General features: G+C 42.8%; 1 protein-coding gene across 11 annotated transcripts in view; it reads right to left on the bottom strand.

Moving 5' to 3' along the window:
* Positions 1 to 15759, bottom strand: part of ERG (ETS transcription factor ERG) — a 139950-nt gene that overhangs the window by 10592 nt on the left and 113599 nt on the right. For 7 of the 11 annotated variants that reach the window (XM_068179544.1, XM_068179539.1, XM_068179540.1 and 4 more), the window contains 4 exons: positions 7183 to 7334; positions 4734 to 4937; positions 3766 to 3846; positions 1733 to 1804 (listed from right to left, as the gene is read on the bottom strand). In XM_068179544.1, the coding sequence (XP_068035645.1) occupies positions 1733 to 1804; positions 3766 to 3846; positions 4734 to 4937; positions 7183 to 7334 (509 nt within the window). Of the gene's footprint in view, positions 1 to 1732; positions 1805 to 3765; positions 3847 to 4733; positions 4938 to 7182; positions 7335 to 8225; positions 8331 to 15759 lie in introns of those variants that run through there. The other 4 variants (XM_068179548.1, XM_068179543.1, XM_068179549.1 and 1 more) reach the window with 2 other exon arrangements.

Here is a 15759-nt window from a genome sequence, read left to right on the forward strand (position 1 = left end):
AGTTGTTAACAGATTGCCAAGTTGTTTCTCCCTAATGAACTTCCTGGGTACCTGGACAGGAAGCCTTTATAGGATTAATCCTTTATAGGATTTTAAACCTCTGGGATTAAGTAACAAAAAAATCACAGAATCATGGAATGGCTTGGGTTGGAAGGGACATTAAAGATCATCCTGTTCCACCCCTGCCATGGCAGGGACACCTTCCCCTGTGCCAGGCTGCTCCAAGCCCCAGTGTCCAACCTGGCCTTGGACACTGCCAGGGATCCAGGGCCTGCCCACCCTCACAGGGAAGGATTTTTTCCCAACATCCCACCTAAACATGCAATTTTTCAGTTGGAAGCCATTCCCTGTGTCCTGTCCCTCCATTCTCTGGAAATTGTCTCTCTCCATATTTCCTGTGGCTCTTTCAGGCCACAATTCCATCACCTCAGAGCTGCTCTTCCCCAGGCTGAACAATCCCAACTTAACTTAAGATGTCCATTACTGATGACAGGATAATTAGCCAGTTCTTAATTTGTTTCTTATGATACACTGATTTAATTTCTATTGTAAATAGTTGTGGAGTGTTTTGGTGAATACCTTATGAAAGCCAAATGTATGCACTGGATCAGCAGTTCCCTTTTTAACCATTAATATAAACAAACAATTCTAACAGAGTCTGATTTCCAAGGATTCAAACAAGTTGAATTTGTTGATGTAATGGCCTGGTGGTTGTTTCCTTTTCTCTCTTTTCTAATTATCAATAACCAAATCTACAGACATGCATATATACATGTATACAAGGCTGTATAAAATAATATCTGTATGTACCCTCCTCCACTCTACCCTAGAGCACAAATAAAATAATTACTGTTCAAACTCCCTTTTTTTATTGTGCCAATATCTCTTTTCACCAGAGCTCAGCTAATTTCAGTGCATGTCTCTTCTGAGCACTTGGAATTTTGCTTCTGGCTCAGTAATGGATTTCCTTTAAATTCAGTATTTGCTGCAACTCCTCTTGATGTCCCTTAGTACTCTGCACTCATTATTGGAAAAGCAAATGTCCGGATTAGGCATTTTTCCAGCATTTTTTGTGGTGAAGGGTGATAAAAACAAAATCTTTGGCTTCATAGCCACGTCCTCACCTTCTTTAATTATTCCCATCAGCCTTTCACAAATCAGCACATCCACAAAATTTTCACACGTTTCAAAATTTTGAGCATTTAGAACTTCCTTATGTTTTGATTTTACTTAAGACTCTTAAACTCATAATCAGATTGTTGTGGGTTCTGCTTGCCTCAAACATAAATAAAATGCAGACAGCAGGAGAAGCTCATATCCTGTATTTTTAGGGTATTTTTCCACAATATACTTCAAATAAAAGGGAATTTTAGCCTCATTTTACAAACAGGGAACTGAAGGGCGTTGACAAGTGGCTGTGCTGGGATAGTGCAACAGAACCAGTGAACAGAGCTCAGGTTTCTGATTCCCTGGTGCTTTAAAAAGTTGATACAATTGCTTCAAAGACAGAGTTTTTTTTTAAGAAATGGACTTATTAAACTCTACATAATTATTTCACTCTATTTAATTATTTCACTCTACACAGTTATATAGACACATATAAATGTGATATAAGTATATAATGTGTGTGTTCAAAATAGAGCCTCATATTTATGAAAAGGGAAGAAGAATGAGATATTTCGAGATTAAATCAATAAGATCACAGCACACAAAAAGTGGTCATTGTTCATACCTGGCCTGGTTGCAATTCTTTGTGTTGCTTCTGGATAAACTGATGTGTTTGGGAAAATAAAAGTGGCACCTCCTGAAGAGAAAGAAGAGGACATAACACCTAAATTCATTTCCACAGTCCCTAAATCCACCAATGTTTTCCCCTCCTGTAAAGTGAATGAGTGAAGAATCTGAATAACTAATTTCTGCCTTTGGACTGTTAGATATAAAAGTTCATTCCAATAATATTTACATCAACATAAATCCATTCAAATTACTGGATAAAAGTCTGTGCAAAATCTGTTTTAAGAAGGAGACAGTCAAGCTCAGGAAATCCCTTCTAACACAACCACCTCCACCTGGGAAGGTGGCTTTGTATCCCCTGAAATGAAACCTCTTTGCCTTCATTAGTGCATTCCCAGAAAAGCCCATATTTTCAACAGAGACTTTTGGGTCAGACCCTCAGAGATCTCATTAATCTTACCCAGAGTGAAAAAATGAGAAATATTGAGCTTGATGTAGGAAATGGAATCTCCCTTTGCTCAGGCACTGAAATTGCTCTGACTACACCAATGGACTTCTCATGACCCTCTCCAGGAACATCAAAAAAGTCAGTTACTGCTGATTTCAAGAACTTTTTTTCTAACTATTTTGTGGCCCACTGAAAATTAAACAACTGATTTCCCATATGCTGATGATCAGAACAACGCTAGTCACACTCCCCAATGACAGATAGTCTCATTTTGGTGAAATGAATTTCAGAATATCATTGTCAGTGCACACATAGAGAAAAAGATAACACACAGAACTGCTGAACAACACTTGGATATCTACAAGTGGATACCAAATGAGAATCTCTAAAGCCAGAGATGGAAAAGACCGTCAGGTCCATCTATTTTTAAAAAGGACTTGGCGAATGAGAATCTCTAAAGCCAGAGATGGAAAAGACCATCCAGTCCATCTATTTTTAAAAAAGACTTAAATCTTATCCAAACCACATCAAAGTGAATGGAAACTTTTTTTGTTGCCTTTGGTGGGGTTTGCAGCAGGCCTAGAGCCCACAGCAGGACTTTGTTTGCCTCTATGACCAGTGGCAAACCTCTAATGTCAGGGAGAGATCTTCTAATCCACTGAATTTTGCTGTGAAACTCACCCAGAGTGAAAAACGAAATAAAATATGAAAGAAACATTGCTATCCAAGTCTTGTTTTCTTTTTCTTGTGCATTATCCTTTGTATTATCTTTTTCCTTTCTCATAAAGAATTGTTATTTCTGGTCACTGTAGGTAACTAACACCCTCAGGCATGATCATGCAATATTCCAAACATCTTTTGTAGGGATATAAATCACGTTATTTGTACAATTCCATGCCATCCTCTGCTGCACAACTGTTACAGCAAGTTAAAACAGATTCTGAATTATTTTCATAAATACTTTAAGTTGCATCCTGAAAGACAGATGAGGCATGTGTCATTCTCTGGCCTACACTCAACACTTTCCTAGGCCAAATTAACAGAAGGGTGAATATCAACAAAAATCATTTTAAATTCAGATCAGACTTAGTGGAATTCCCAGCTCAAGTCCCACAGCAGCTAGAAAATGAGATGAGCTAACTGCCTAAAGAGCAATTTTATTGATTTCCACAACATTTAGCTCATGGGAGGGGAGACATCCCCATTCCCCAGAGCCCAAAGCACTTTTGAGCTCCAAGAAGCTTCTAGGGATCCATGGAGTAGATCTTACAGCAGAATGGACAGAAGGACCATAAAAATCCTCAGATAAAAGGCCCCAAACCTGCAGTTTTATGCTGTGTCAGGGACCCCATTCTTTTTGCAGGACACCAGAAATTTTTGCACCATTTTTGCACCACCTGGCCCTGCGTGATCTCACCTTTTCTCTGTGTGTCTGTGCAGAAAACACACAGACAGCAGGGAGGGGATTCTCTTTCCTCCCTCCTGATTTACCACTTCCATTTTTTTTTAGCAAGCAGCCCATGGAAAGGAATCCTGTGCTTTTAGAAGATGACCTACAGCAGTGGGAGCAGTGCCAGCATTACCTGTGTTTCTAGCATGCATTAACCGTGGAGAGTTTTGTAAGGCCTTATCAACATCATCTGAAGTCAAATGTGGAAGAGGAGCTACAAAACAAAACAAAAAGCAACACCAAAATGTAAAAAAAATTGTGAATTATCTTTTAAAACCATATTTTCCCCTGACAGGATTGTCTGAATGTGAATCTATCAACAGCCTGCAGTTTGGAGAGAGGTGTGTGGGCTACAGGGTAAATTAGGGCATTCATTTATCCAATATCATCATTTATTGTTATGAATGCACAAAATTTCTGGCTGGTTATTGACAGTGTGCGTGTGGAGGAGACTGCACCGCACTGGTGTTGCAATGCTTGGTGGTTTTTTCTCTAAAAACCACGTTCATTTTCACTTCTTTAAACTTTAAATTTCCTCAAGCTTAGGTGAAAGCCCTCAATCCAGGTAATCCCTAGCCCCTTTTTTCCCACTGAAATTCTAGCCATGCACTACAGTTAATTTGCATTTGGACTTCAGGGACTGTTCCTTTTTTTCCATAATTTATAGAATTTTTTTTTATTCAATTCAGTTGAATCTTCCTGGTCCTACCCAGAGTACAGCAAACTCCTGCCATTCCTTAGAATCATGCCTGGAATTCACTTTATGAATCAATGTTTGCACTCTCGTTTAGTTAAAATGGAAAGAAATGAGTATGTGACCAGAAAAAACATTAGCACTGAACCCCATGTGATTTTTCTTCCTGCTCAGTATGCTTCAACTCAATTTTTCTCTGAGATGGATAGCTAGAAAGAGTCACTAATTCTTATCTTTGATAAACATGAGTGAAATTAATGGGAATCTTTCCATCAAACTCAACAGGATTTGGGCTAGCCTCCCTGTTATGCTCTTAGGAACAGCAACATTTGCAACAGACATTTGCAAACCCAATTCACAGCACTAAATCTAGGACTGGCTGCAGCCACGACGGAGGGCTGGCTTACTCTCTCTGAGGTAGTGTAGGTGTGACAGGAGGATGTCTGCATTGTAGCTGGGGGTCAGCCTCTGGAAGTCATCCTTGGTCATTTTGCAGAGCTCCTTGCCGTCGATGTTCTGGAAGAGCAGGATGTCCACGTCCGGCAGCCCGTACTCCTTGACCGCCCACTCCAGCCACTGGCGCACGTGGTCAGTGCTCCACAGCGTGGGGTCTGCAGGGGCCACACAGCATAAAATCAGGCAGGGAAGGGGAATTCTGAGGCACTGGATCCATGCAAAACAATCCCCCCTTTACTGAGTGCTGGAGGAGTTAATTTGGTGTGCTGAGTGCAAGGGAGAACAATTGTGGAGAGCTGTGAGCTCTGAGTGTCAACAACAAAGCCTGTGCTGCACCAAGGGAAATACAGGCTGGATATTAGGAAAAAGTTTTTTACAGAAAGGGTGATAAAGTTCTGGGATGGCCTGCCCATTACGGTGGTGGAGTCACCATCCCTGGGTGTGTTTAAAACAAGCCTGGATGTGGCACTGGGTGCCAGGGTGGAGTTGAGGTGTTGGGGCTGGGTTGGACTCGATGGTCTTGAAGGTCTCTTCCAACTCAGTGATTCTGGGAATTCTGTGATTCTGTGAGTGAGCTCCTTCTCCCACTCAGCTCTTCTGCCGCATTATTTTTAGGCCTTCTTAGCCATTGTTTTTAGCTCTTTTTAACAGAGCTTCTGGCTCACTGACAGCACTGCAAGCTGGAGCTGAACAAGTTTCAAAACTCTCTGTTCAATCCTTATCTTTATTCAAGTGAAATTTCCACTCGTGTCTAGATGAATCTTTTTTTGGGTACAGGCTAAATAAGCACTCACAGATTCAGGCAGTTACTTCACAAACTAGAGTGGGTCTCTAGTTAATAATATTAGAATATTTAAATATTCTGCTTTTCTTTTTCCTGACTGCTGTGCTGTACATTGCTACACCTGCATGAGTTTGTACTCATTACCTGAAGTTTTGGCAAAACCATCAGAACTCTGAGAATTTCAATTTTCTCTGAAGTAAACAACCAAACACCAGGAAATTTATTCAAATATTTTCATTATGTCTGTAATTTTTAAACGCCCCTTAGTTATGATAAATAGAAAGTTACCACAATTGGAAATGTAAATTTTACTTCTAACTTGGCCACATGACCTGCACACTGCCTATTCAATAATCAAAACCAACTGTTTTTTGCCCATTAATTTCTTTGAGTGACCTCAAAATGGCAAGACTGTGACCATCTTGCTCCTTGATAGTTATTCAAACCCACCTCAAAAACACCTGCAGGAATACACAAAATAACAAAAAAATCCCTTGCTGAGCTAGCCATGCTAAGGATTACTAAAGGTCTTTTTTTTTAAAGTGCCAAACACCAGGGAGAGAAATGTTTTGGAACTTTCAAAAGCTCTGTATTTCAGTGTTGGCAGGACATTTATTATTCAGAGCATCACTCTTCTGTCTCCAGAGCAGAATTGACAATACCATTGCAGAGGACACTGCAACAGATTTGTCCACACCTTTCTTGACAAATAACTGAAATAATCACAGCTTGCAAAATTGGCCACAGTCAGTACTCTTGCACGTCTAAGCAACTGAAAAACTGTAATAATATTAAGCAACATGGCAGAGGCAGAAATATTTCATACAAGCACCTCTCTGCCGGAGAGGAACCAGCAGCAAAACATTCCCTCCTGGCTGCAGGTGTTGAGTTTACCCTGTGCATATCCTGTGGTTTAGGAACACCCTCAGATGCCATGATGCTGTGACTTGGAAACAGGCATGCTAATTATTCTGCAGAATATTCCAGGTTTTGTTTGGAGGACAAGGCAGCCAGAAGTGACAAGAAGGCAGCAGCAGCCTTCTTGTCCCATCAACTGTTGAAGCCCACAGCCAAGCCTGCCAAGGCTGACCAAGAATTTCTCAATTGTGCTCTTACATTGCAGTGGAGTTGTCAGTTTGCTTATTAAAATGTTTTATGCTGCCCAGACTCAGGGTATAACCCACATAAAGGCCGTTCATGCCTGTTTGATCCCACAGAAGATACATTTTGGTATTTTCAAAGATAACCTGTGCTACAGTGATCCTTTCTCTCTCTCTCTCCTCCACACACCCTGCACCAAGCTTGTCCAAGGGATAAGAAAAGGAGGTGCTTCTTCCTTTTGCTCACTTTAGGGTGAAATCCTCTGAGAAAGAGCTACAGGAGTCAGATAAGATCTGAGTGCCTCTTATCAGCCCATTCTGCTGCTGAAATGGGAAGAACAGATTGAGGAGGTGTCCTCACTGATCCTCCTCAGCTCATTCTCTCAATAACCCCTACAAACTACTGCTCTTTTCCTACTCATCACAATTTTTCTCCAAACCCTCTCAAATAATCTTAGCGGGCTTGAGGGAAATGCAGGTTTTTTTAGCTTGCAATTTTGGTGTAGAGGATCTAACCTGCTGGCACAATGACTCTTCGTTCGTTGGTCGTCATGTTTGGGGGTGGAATGTGCTTCTCCTCCATGTAGTTTCCATAGTTCATCCCGACACTGTCTGAGCTGCTGACCATCTTCCCTCCTTTTGCCACGCTGCAGTCATCTGGAGAATTCCTAGGCAGACAAGAAAGGTGTGCTTCCATTATTATTCCAGTCCTTATTAATATCACCGGCAGAGAATCGCCTGGAATGAAATGCAAAACTGGGAGTGGAGCACCTGGAAAACACAGTTCCCCCCACCCAGTGACTCTGCAGATTCCTTCAGCTGTCTAAAAACACCAACCAGCTTCAATGACCATATATTTATTTCTACTACCAAAGGATCAGGCTCTCATATCTCTCCAGAAATTATAAATACTAATAATTTAACTCCAGACATGGAATGGAGGCTTGGTCATGAGCTTGTTCAGCCTGGTGGCTGCAAGGAGCTGCATTTCCCTCTCCAAACATCTCACAGACAACTGAGAAACACAGCAATGCACTTATTGCATATTTTCTGGGGGAAAACTATTCTTAGTTGCCATTGTCCAAGCAGTCCAAGGCTTGGAGAGCTGCCCACCTCCACTGCCATCGCTGCTCCACACTCAGTTGCACTTCATGTCATGAAATGTGTTCACATTTCTACGTAAGGCTCACCAAAAAAAAAAAAAAAAAAAAAAAAAAGGAACATTTGCCAATGCCATGATTCAAAATACCACACGCATGACTGGAAAAGCCTTTCAGCTCCTGACTAGCTCAGTCTCCATGGTACTGCAGTCAAGACAGGGAAATCTGCAGAGGATCTGCAACCAGACACCTCTTTAATTTTGGCTTTGCTTTCTGAATAGAGTCTTTAGGTTTAACATCCCACAGGGGGTTCCCTAATGGCATTTTAATTGCATCACAGTTTTCTTTCTGGCAGACACAGACATATTTGTCCCTTAATTTAATGTCTACAATGTGTTTCATCAGAGGGAGAAAAATTGTTACAAAAATCAAAATAAAGAACTCAGCCACAGGGAATACCTTTAAATGTAAAGAGTTTGTTTGGCAAAGGAAGAAGGGTGTTAGCTGGGGTTTGGTTTCTTTAGCAATACCTCATTACTAGCAAGCTTTCCTTTAGTCCTTCCATTTAACTCCTGAAATTGTGCTGTGGTCTCACTAAACAAGAGGCAAGTCATAGATTCATGGAATCATGGAATTTCAGAATGGGCTGGGTTGGAAGGGAACTTGAAGATCACTCATTCCCACCCCCTGCCATGGCAGGGACACCTTCCACTGTCCCAGGCTGCTCCCAGCCCCAGTGTCCATCCTGGCCTTGGGCACTGCCAGGGATCCAGGGGCAGCCCCAGCTGCTCTTGGCACCCTGTGCCAGGGCCTGCCCATGCTCCCAGGGAACAATTCCTAATTCCCAATCTCCCATCCAGCCCTGCCCTCTGGCAGTTTAAGGCCTCTCCCCCTTGTCCTGTCACTCCAGGCCCTTTCCAAGGTCCCTCTCCAGCTTTCTTGGAGCCCCTTTTAAGCCCTGTGACTCAGTTGTGTTGACTGCTCAGCACTACCATGGTTCAGGAACTAATCCAGTTATAATTACCACAAGAGTGTTTAAAAAAAAAAGAACCAGCACTTGGAAAGCTGAAAAATTAGTGTACATCTTAAATACTAAAAGAAAATATAAAGTTGAGCATTATTTTTTTTCTATGCAGTATTTTTACTAATTTTACCCTTCTGTGTTAAGGTAGATATTAAAGAAAAAAATCAACTGCTGCTGACTTTCAGTTAGAAAAACAAAATATATCACAGAGATCATTCAATGGTTGGCAACATCATCTTTAGGAGAAGGAAGAGGGCCTTCAGTGTTGCCTGGAAAATGCTGGCTTCACACACTTTTTCCAGGATGCCTCTAAAGACACCCCCTATGGAATCTGCCCTGTGTAAAAGCCCTGCAACTGCTCTGTCAGCCCCAGGACTGAAAAACAACCACGAGGGAAAACACAGTCAGCACCTGCCACTGCATGGTGGTGAATTCAGCCCTTCCTCTCACAACCTGAGCACTTGGGCAATATTTTCTCAGGTTTAGTTTTGCTCTCCTACCACACACCACTAAATATAACCCTGGGGTGCAGCCCATTTCTGTCCAAACAGAGCAAAACAAAGCTGCTTTTTCTTTCAGACATAAACTCTGAAGGAGAGCTTTTGTGATGATTCCTTGTGGGTGAAATGTTGCCTTTTTCTGCTTCCCTTCCACAAATACAAATGGCATAAATGTGTGAGTGAGTCTGCACTTTAAATTGTGGACATTTGGAAACATCCTCCACCACCTGCCCTTATACCTGTGCAGATGTGGACCCCAACTCTCAAAAACAATTCTGTTACAAAGAACTATTTGGCCCATACTCTGAATTTTTAGGAAACAGAGAGCTAGCAACATCCTTTAGTTTAACTGGCTCAGTTATTTAATTTTGGGATTTTTTCTGGGGGAAGAAACTTGGGATAAAGGGACTCCAAAGTGAAATATCCCATCAGTAGCAGTCTACAGCACTTCTACAAGCAATGGTGCATTAAAAACACTCTTGTAAACACTGAGCAGTAAATGATGTGGAAGATCCAGTAGCACAGAGCTTTTGGCAATCTGACAGGGCTTCTGAGAAGGTTTTCTCATCTGAATATAAACACACAGGGGTGGGGAAGAAGATCATAAATAAGTCATAACTTTTCATTAAAATCCAGAAGCAGATGGTCAAGAATTTTGTCCCTTTAGCTCACTGGGTGGACAAGCAAATCCCTCATCCATCAAATCTCCTAAGGCCACGCTTAATTTCAGGCATGGAATCAACTCCATGGGATTTAACAGGACTACTCTGGTACTTCAAATTGAGTGTGTGCCCTAAACCACTGAGCCAGGGCTTAACTCAGCTGCCTGGAACAAACTTCTACAGTACAGAAAGCAAAACTGAAAATGCAAGCAGATGCTAGAAAATGGTGTTTCTAGTGCCCAGAACAACAAGAGAGTGATTGTCTACAAAGGGGATTTTTAGGACTTTCTGCAAGTCTGCTTTATTTCTGTACCACCGGGGGAGCAAGGTGGAAAAGCAGCTTTTGGAAAGCGTCCCCAGAATGAAGGGTGCAGCTCTGCAGTGATTCATCCCCAGCTCCAGGTCTGAAATGAAACCAGAGATGTTTTTCTTCACGGCTGCCTGTTATTTTTGCCCTTTGTAAATATACTGTGTTGCACCTGGAATTTACAAAAAAAAAAAAAAAAAAAAAAAAAAAAAAAAAAAAAAAAAAAAATTAAAAAGAGGTAAGACTACACACAGTCATGGTACCCAAGAACACTGTGTCCAGTCTTGAGCTGATAAATGTCTGCTGAGGAAGTATTATCTCCTTGGACCTGAAAGCCTCGCCATTATGCAGGGTTACTTAAAATCAGGCTGATCTGATAGTTAAATTTTTCATCCATTCCTATCGAAGCTGACTGGAGTTTTGCCAGTCATTGACTCTGATGAAAGCAGAGTTAAGTTCATAAATAAATGTATGAAACACATTTTTTCCTTTTCACTAGGCTACTATTTTCCCCTGGTGACATAAAACACCTGTGTTGTGCCGAAGTGCAAGGTGTCAGAGAAATTCAGATTAGGAATCAGCAAAACCCTACATATGTCATTCCTGTAATATAAAGTCCACTGTTCAATATTTCTGAGTTTCGGAGTGAAATAAATGAGAAAAAAATGTATTCTCCAAATATCTACTTGTCTTCAAAAGTTTATTTAGCAAGCACAGCTTGGATTACAGAGGCTGCTACAAGGTCAGCTCATACTGAGGGCACTGCAAAGCTTGCTCAGCCTCATCCTCATTCACTGCAGCCACTCAGGTTGTGGTAAATTTGGTCAGTGCTTCCTCCCCAAGGAGTTTGTCACTGAAAAAGCGGCCCATGAAGAAAAAACCTGAACCTTCCCCGAAATTTGTTACTTTGAACTACACTGGGGACAGCCAGATGCTCCCAGGTGAGAAGGAGCCTGTGCTGAAACTCTGAAAAGCACTTCCAGGGTGATTTTGGAGGCCTCAGCATTTGTCAGAGAACCACAGAATCCCAGAATGGGCTGGGTTGGAAGGGAACTTGAAGATCACTCATTCCACCCCCTGCCATGGCAGGGACACCTCCCACTGCCCCAGGCTGCTCCAGCCCCAGTGTCCAACCTGGCCTTGGGCACTGCCAGGGATCCAGGGGCAGCCCCAGCTGCTCTGGGAATTCCATCCCAGCCCCTGCCCACCCTGCCAGGGAACAATTCCCAATTCCCAATCTCCCATCCAGCCCTGCCCTCTGGCAGTGGGAGCCATTCCCTGTGTCCTGTCCTTGCATCTCCTGGAAATTGTCTCTCTCCAGGTTTCCTGGGGCTCCTCCAGGCCCTGCAAGGCCACACTGAGCTCAGCCCAAAGCTTCTCCTGTGCAGGTGAACAATGCCAGCTGTGCCAGCCTTTCCTGCCAGCAGAGCTGCTCCATCCCTCTGCTCATCCTGGAGCCTCCTCTGGACTCCCTTCCAAGACTTCCTGTGAGAGCAAGATTTCCCACAGTGAACTCCAGCACAACAGAGGCGTGGAAATGCCAGAAAACTCACATTGGTTGAAATATCCCTGGGTGCTCCCACAGGCTCTTGCCCAGCTGCTCAGTGACTTGGGCTGGGGAGCTGTACACAAAGAATTAAATAAATGGGTGAGTAAGTAGATGGAAAAGGGATGGCCAGGGTGGGGGCAAGTCCCTCAGAAACACACCGCTGGCTAAAGCTGCTTAAACTGGTGCTGAAACCATGTTGACAGTCCGCTAATCTTTGCTATAAGGCGTCAAAAGCAGTCCTAAGGAGACAAAAGAAAAAATAAAAGTGCAGTCCCCCCATGGCCACTCAGTCATGGCACTGCTCTGCTCCATGCAGGGCTTTGCATGGTCCAGCAGCCCCAGCAGCCATGGCCAGGGGAAGGGAATGGGGCATCCCCCTGCAAACAGAGCACCCAAACGTGGGGCACACACCCCTGTGCGGGGTGCCCTGGGCCTGGTGGGTGCTCAGGGTTACGTGGGGCTGGCCCAGGGTCACTCAGAGATCGGAGGCAGCTCTGGCTCCTGTCTCCTGTGACAGAGCTGTTGGCTTGCTGTGAACACAACAGAAGGTGTTTTTTTACTGAGCTGTACACACAGCAGCCGTTCATCTCCAATCAAACAATAACTTCGACTAATCCAATCTTTTCATTTTCTTTTTTATTTTCTTCCCCTTAGCTTTCCCCAGCTATCCTGCAACCCACAGCTGCTTCCAGCCTCAAGGCCATGGTGGCAAATGCAGGCAGTCAGAGTCTGGCTCACTAGAGGCCAGTCAAGCTATAAATATTCCCAGCCTGGCTCTTTGTGCTCCCAGTATGGGGAAACAGCTGGTTTAAGTTTGACTGCACGTTGTCATTTCTCCATTAGTGCAAACACTTCAATATTTCTTACGTGTCAGGTTGGAGTGAAGAAAGGGAAAGCAGGGAAGGGGGTCAGGAAAAGCCAAAGCTAAGAAATGATGTTCTGTATATACATAATTTACAATTAGATTGCTGCCTGGGACAAGGCTGAGGTTTGACATGGTGATAGCTAGGCCAAAGCCACAACGGCTTCCCAGTTGGCCTATAACTTTCAGGACCTATTTTCTCTTGTTTTCCTTTTATTATTTTTATAGAAATTCTATTATGATGGTAATGGATTACATTTCTCAAATTGTATTTCATTTCAAGAGCTTTTAAGGCTGTTGTATTTGTGGTTTCGTAAAATATGAAATACCAGGAGATGGGGCCCTTCCCAAACCACACGTGCCTTCTTTTGTGGGCAGGGATCACATAGAAAGTTAGGAAAATAGAGCATGCCAGGCATAAACAGAAGTGACATCTTGTATGGAAACCATAATCCCCCATGTCTGTGGAATGTCTGCTGATTTTCATGATTAGCACTAAGGGGCTGTGAGGGTGCAAAATGCTAAAGCCCACGATTGGCCACTTTTCCTTACCTTCTGTTTTGTCTTAAAGACCTATTCCTAAACTTTAAATACTGAACAACCCCACCGATGCTGCCCTGATGAAAATGAAACACCCACTAATGACAGGGCAGAGGAGAAACCTCACCACCAGCTCTAAGTGCTCTGGACACAGTAAATAGGAAATAAAAAAGCAAGCATGGCAATAGTCTTAAATAATGACAACAATCACAACTCTTGTGGGGTCCTATGTCATTATTTGAAGATTATTTTTATATTTCACTGCCCATCTGAAAGCCTTTGGTTGCTGGGAATTCAGTGGTCAATCCCAAATGTAGCAATGATAATTATGAATGAGTCCATTATCCTGGACTGGAAAGCTTCTTATTTAGCACCTGCCAGCCCAGCAACCCCTAAAAAGCTTCCAAAAAATAAAATAGTTGTAGTATTAGTTAGCTGAGTTTGTTTTTCCCCTTGGCAACATGTTTGCCTCAAGAACAGAGCCAAACCATGCCCACACACACACGCAAGTGCTCGTGTTAAGATGGTGGATTTTCAGAGCAAAGAGGAGCTTCTTGAGGCAGTCACACATCCTGACTTTGCCATTTTTCCAGCTTGGTAGGCAGCCACTCCACCAACCACCCAGTCAGTGGGAAAAGGATTTTCAGTCTGAGATAATCAATGCCTTCTTACCCAAAATTAATAATATTTTACTCAGGCAGCTCCAATAAGGAGAATCATCCTTTTAGGACACATCTCCCAGCTCTGCCCTGGGCTGCAGTAGGGGCTGGCTCTGCTGGTGATGCCTTTTCTTTGGTTATAGTATTAAGAGTTAGATATGGTTAAGGGATAAAGGGTTTTTATTTTAGTATTTAACAAGGATTTTTATGGTGTAATATTTTGTTAAAGTGGAATATATTGAAATGTATATCTATCATAGATTGCATATACAATTGCATAGATTTTGTAAATTAGCATATTTAACAAAGATGTTTTAATGATAGGCTTAAATGAATAGCGTGAAATTTTTCTATTTTAAAGTTTTGGGTTTTTTTAGATAGGCTTAATTTTAGTTTATATGATATGTTTTGGAAGGAGCTTTGGGCTACAGCATAAGGTTTTGTGGTTTTTAATTGTGAAGTTTTTAGGATGTTTGGTTTTTTGGTTTTTTTTTTTTTTTTTTTGCTTAGTAGACTATTAGGATTATAATAAGATATTAGAATTAAAGATTTACAAGTATATGTGTTAAGGTTATTGAGAATATATAAAAGGTAGATAAAAAGAAAAGGTAAAAGATCATCATGGCATCACTGGAGAGAATCCCACAGCCTGTTGGGGGCTTTGGGCCAGGTTTATTGTTTAGTCTGAGCTGAGGTTTCCCAGGAATGCCAGGCTGGATGCTGGTGCTGTGACACCAGATGTGGAGGGGATGTGGCACCACGCCCCCACTGTGGGATTGTGCTCCAGGGCTGGAAAAAGCCTTGGGAAAACAAGTGATGTCAGGGGGTGGATGCACATCAGCCCTGTCCCTCCCCAGGCTGGACGCTCACCATGTGGGGGTCAGGAGGATGGGGCCAGAATTCTCAGTGTCAGGATGAGGAGCGATGGCCGTAAACGGAGCCACAAGAAGTTCCACCTCAACAGGGAGAAGAATTTCTTTACTTTGTGGGTGGCAGAGCACTGGAACTGCTGCCCAGGGAGAACAAGGAGCCTCCCTCTCTGGGGACATTCCACAGCCGCCTGGATGCATTCCTGAGTGTCCTGCTCAAGGTGAGCCTGCCTTGGCAACAGGGATGATCTCCAGAGGTGCCTTCCAACCCCAACAATTCCACGATTCAATGATTCTGTGATTCTGTGGAACTGCTTAAATGCTCTAATTAGAACCACCAGTATCCCACCATGATGCAGAGGTGCCTCCTACAGCTTTAAAGCCTGCCAGCCTGGATCCTGGGAGCAGGTTGGATCTCTTGGAATACAGAGCTCCACATGGATGGATTCTCCCTCCCCAGTGCCTGGGCACAGCAGCTGTCACACATCCTCATAGTACCAGGTACCTCAAGGGCTCCCCATTCCAATTTGCTGGCTTCTACAGCACAAAGAATCTACTTCTCAGGAGACTTTACATCAAGGGAAAAAGAAAAAAAAAACACCAGCAAAGAAACTCAAGTTCACCCTGGACTCTGAAAAGTCCTCCAGTGTGTCAGACATTCTGAACCCAGAGAGTACAGAGGCTCTTTGATGAAAATTCAGGCAGTTGCATGCAAAGAAAAATGGTATTTCCCAAAAGAGCCCGCACAAAAGATGTATTAAGTGATAATTTCATTCTCAAATGGTTTTCAAGCAACAACTGGTAGCACTTAAATCAACATTTTGCACATGATTAAATCCTAAGGACAACTAATTATTTCTGGCATTTCTTTAAAACTTCTCTATCAGCCAGGCTGATGTTGGAAAGCTTCTGCTGTGCTTTCACTGCAGTTAACTCTCAAAATACTTCTTCAATGAAATCATCACGCTGCTCATGGCAAGAGAAATTTATCTGTGGCCTGAATAAGACTCTGTCTTCCACT

Source organism: Anomalospiza imberbis, chromosome 2, assembly GCF_031753505.1.
Source record: "Anomalospiza imberbis isolate Cuckoo-Finch-1a 21T00152 chromosome 2, ASM3175350v1, whole genome shotgun sequence".
Lineage (NCBI taxonomy): Eukaryota > Metazoa > Chordata > Aves > Passeriformes > Viduidae > Anomalospiza > Anomalospiza imberbis.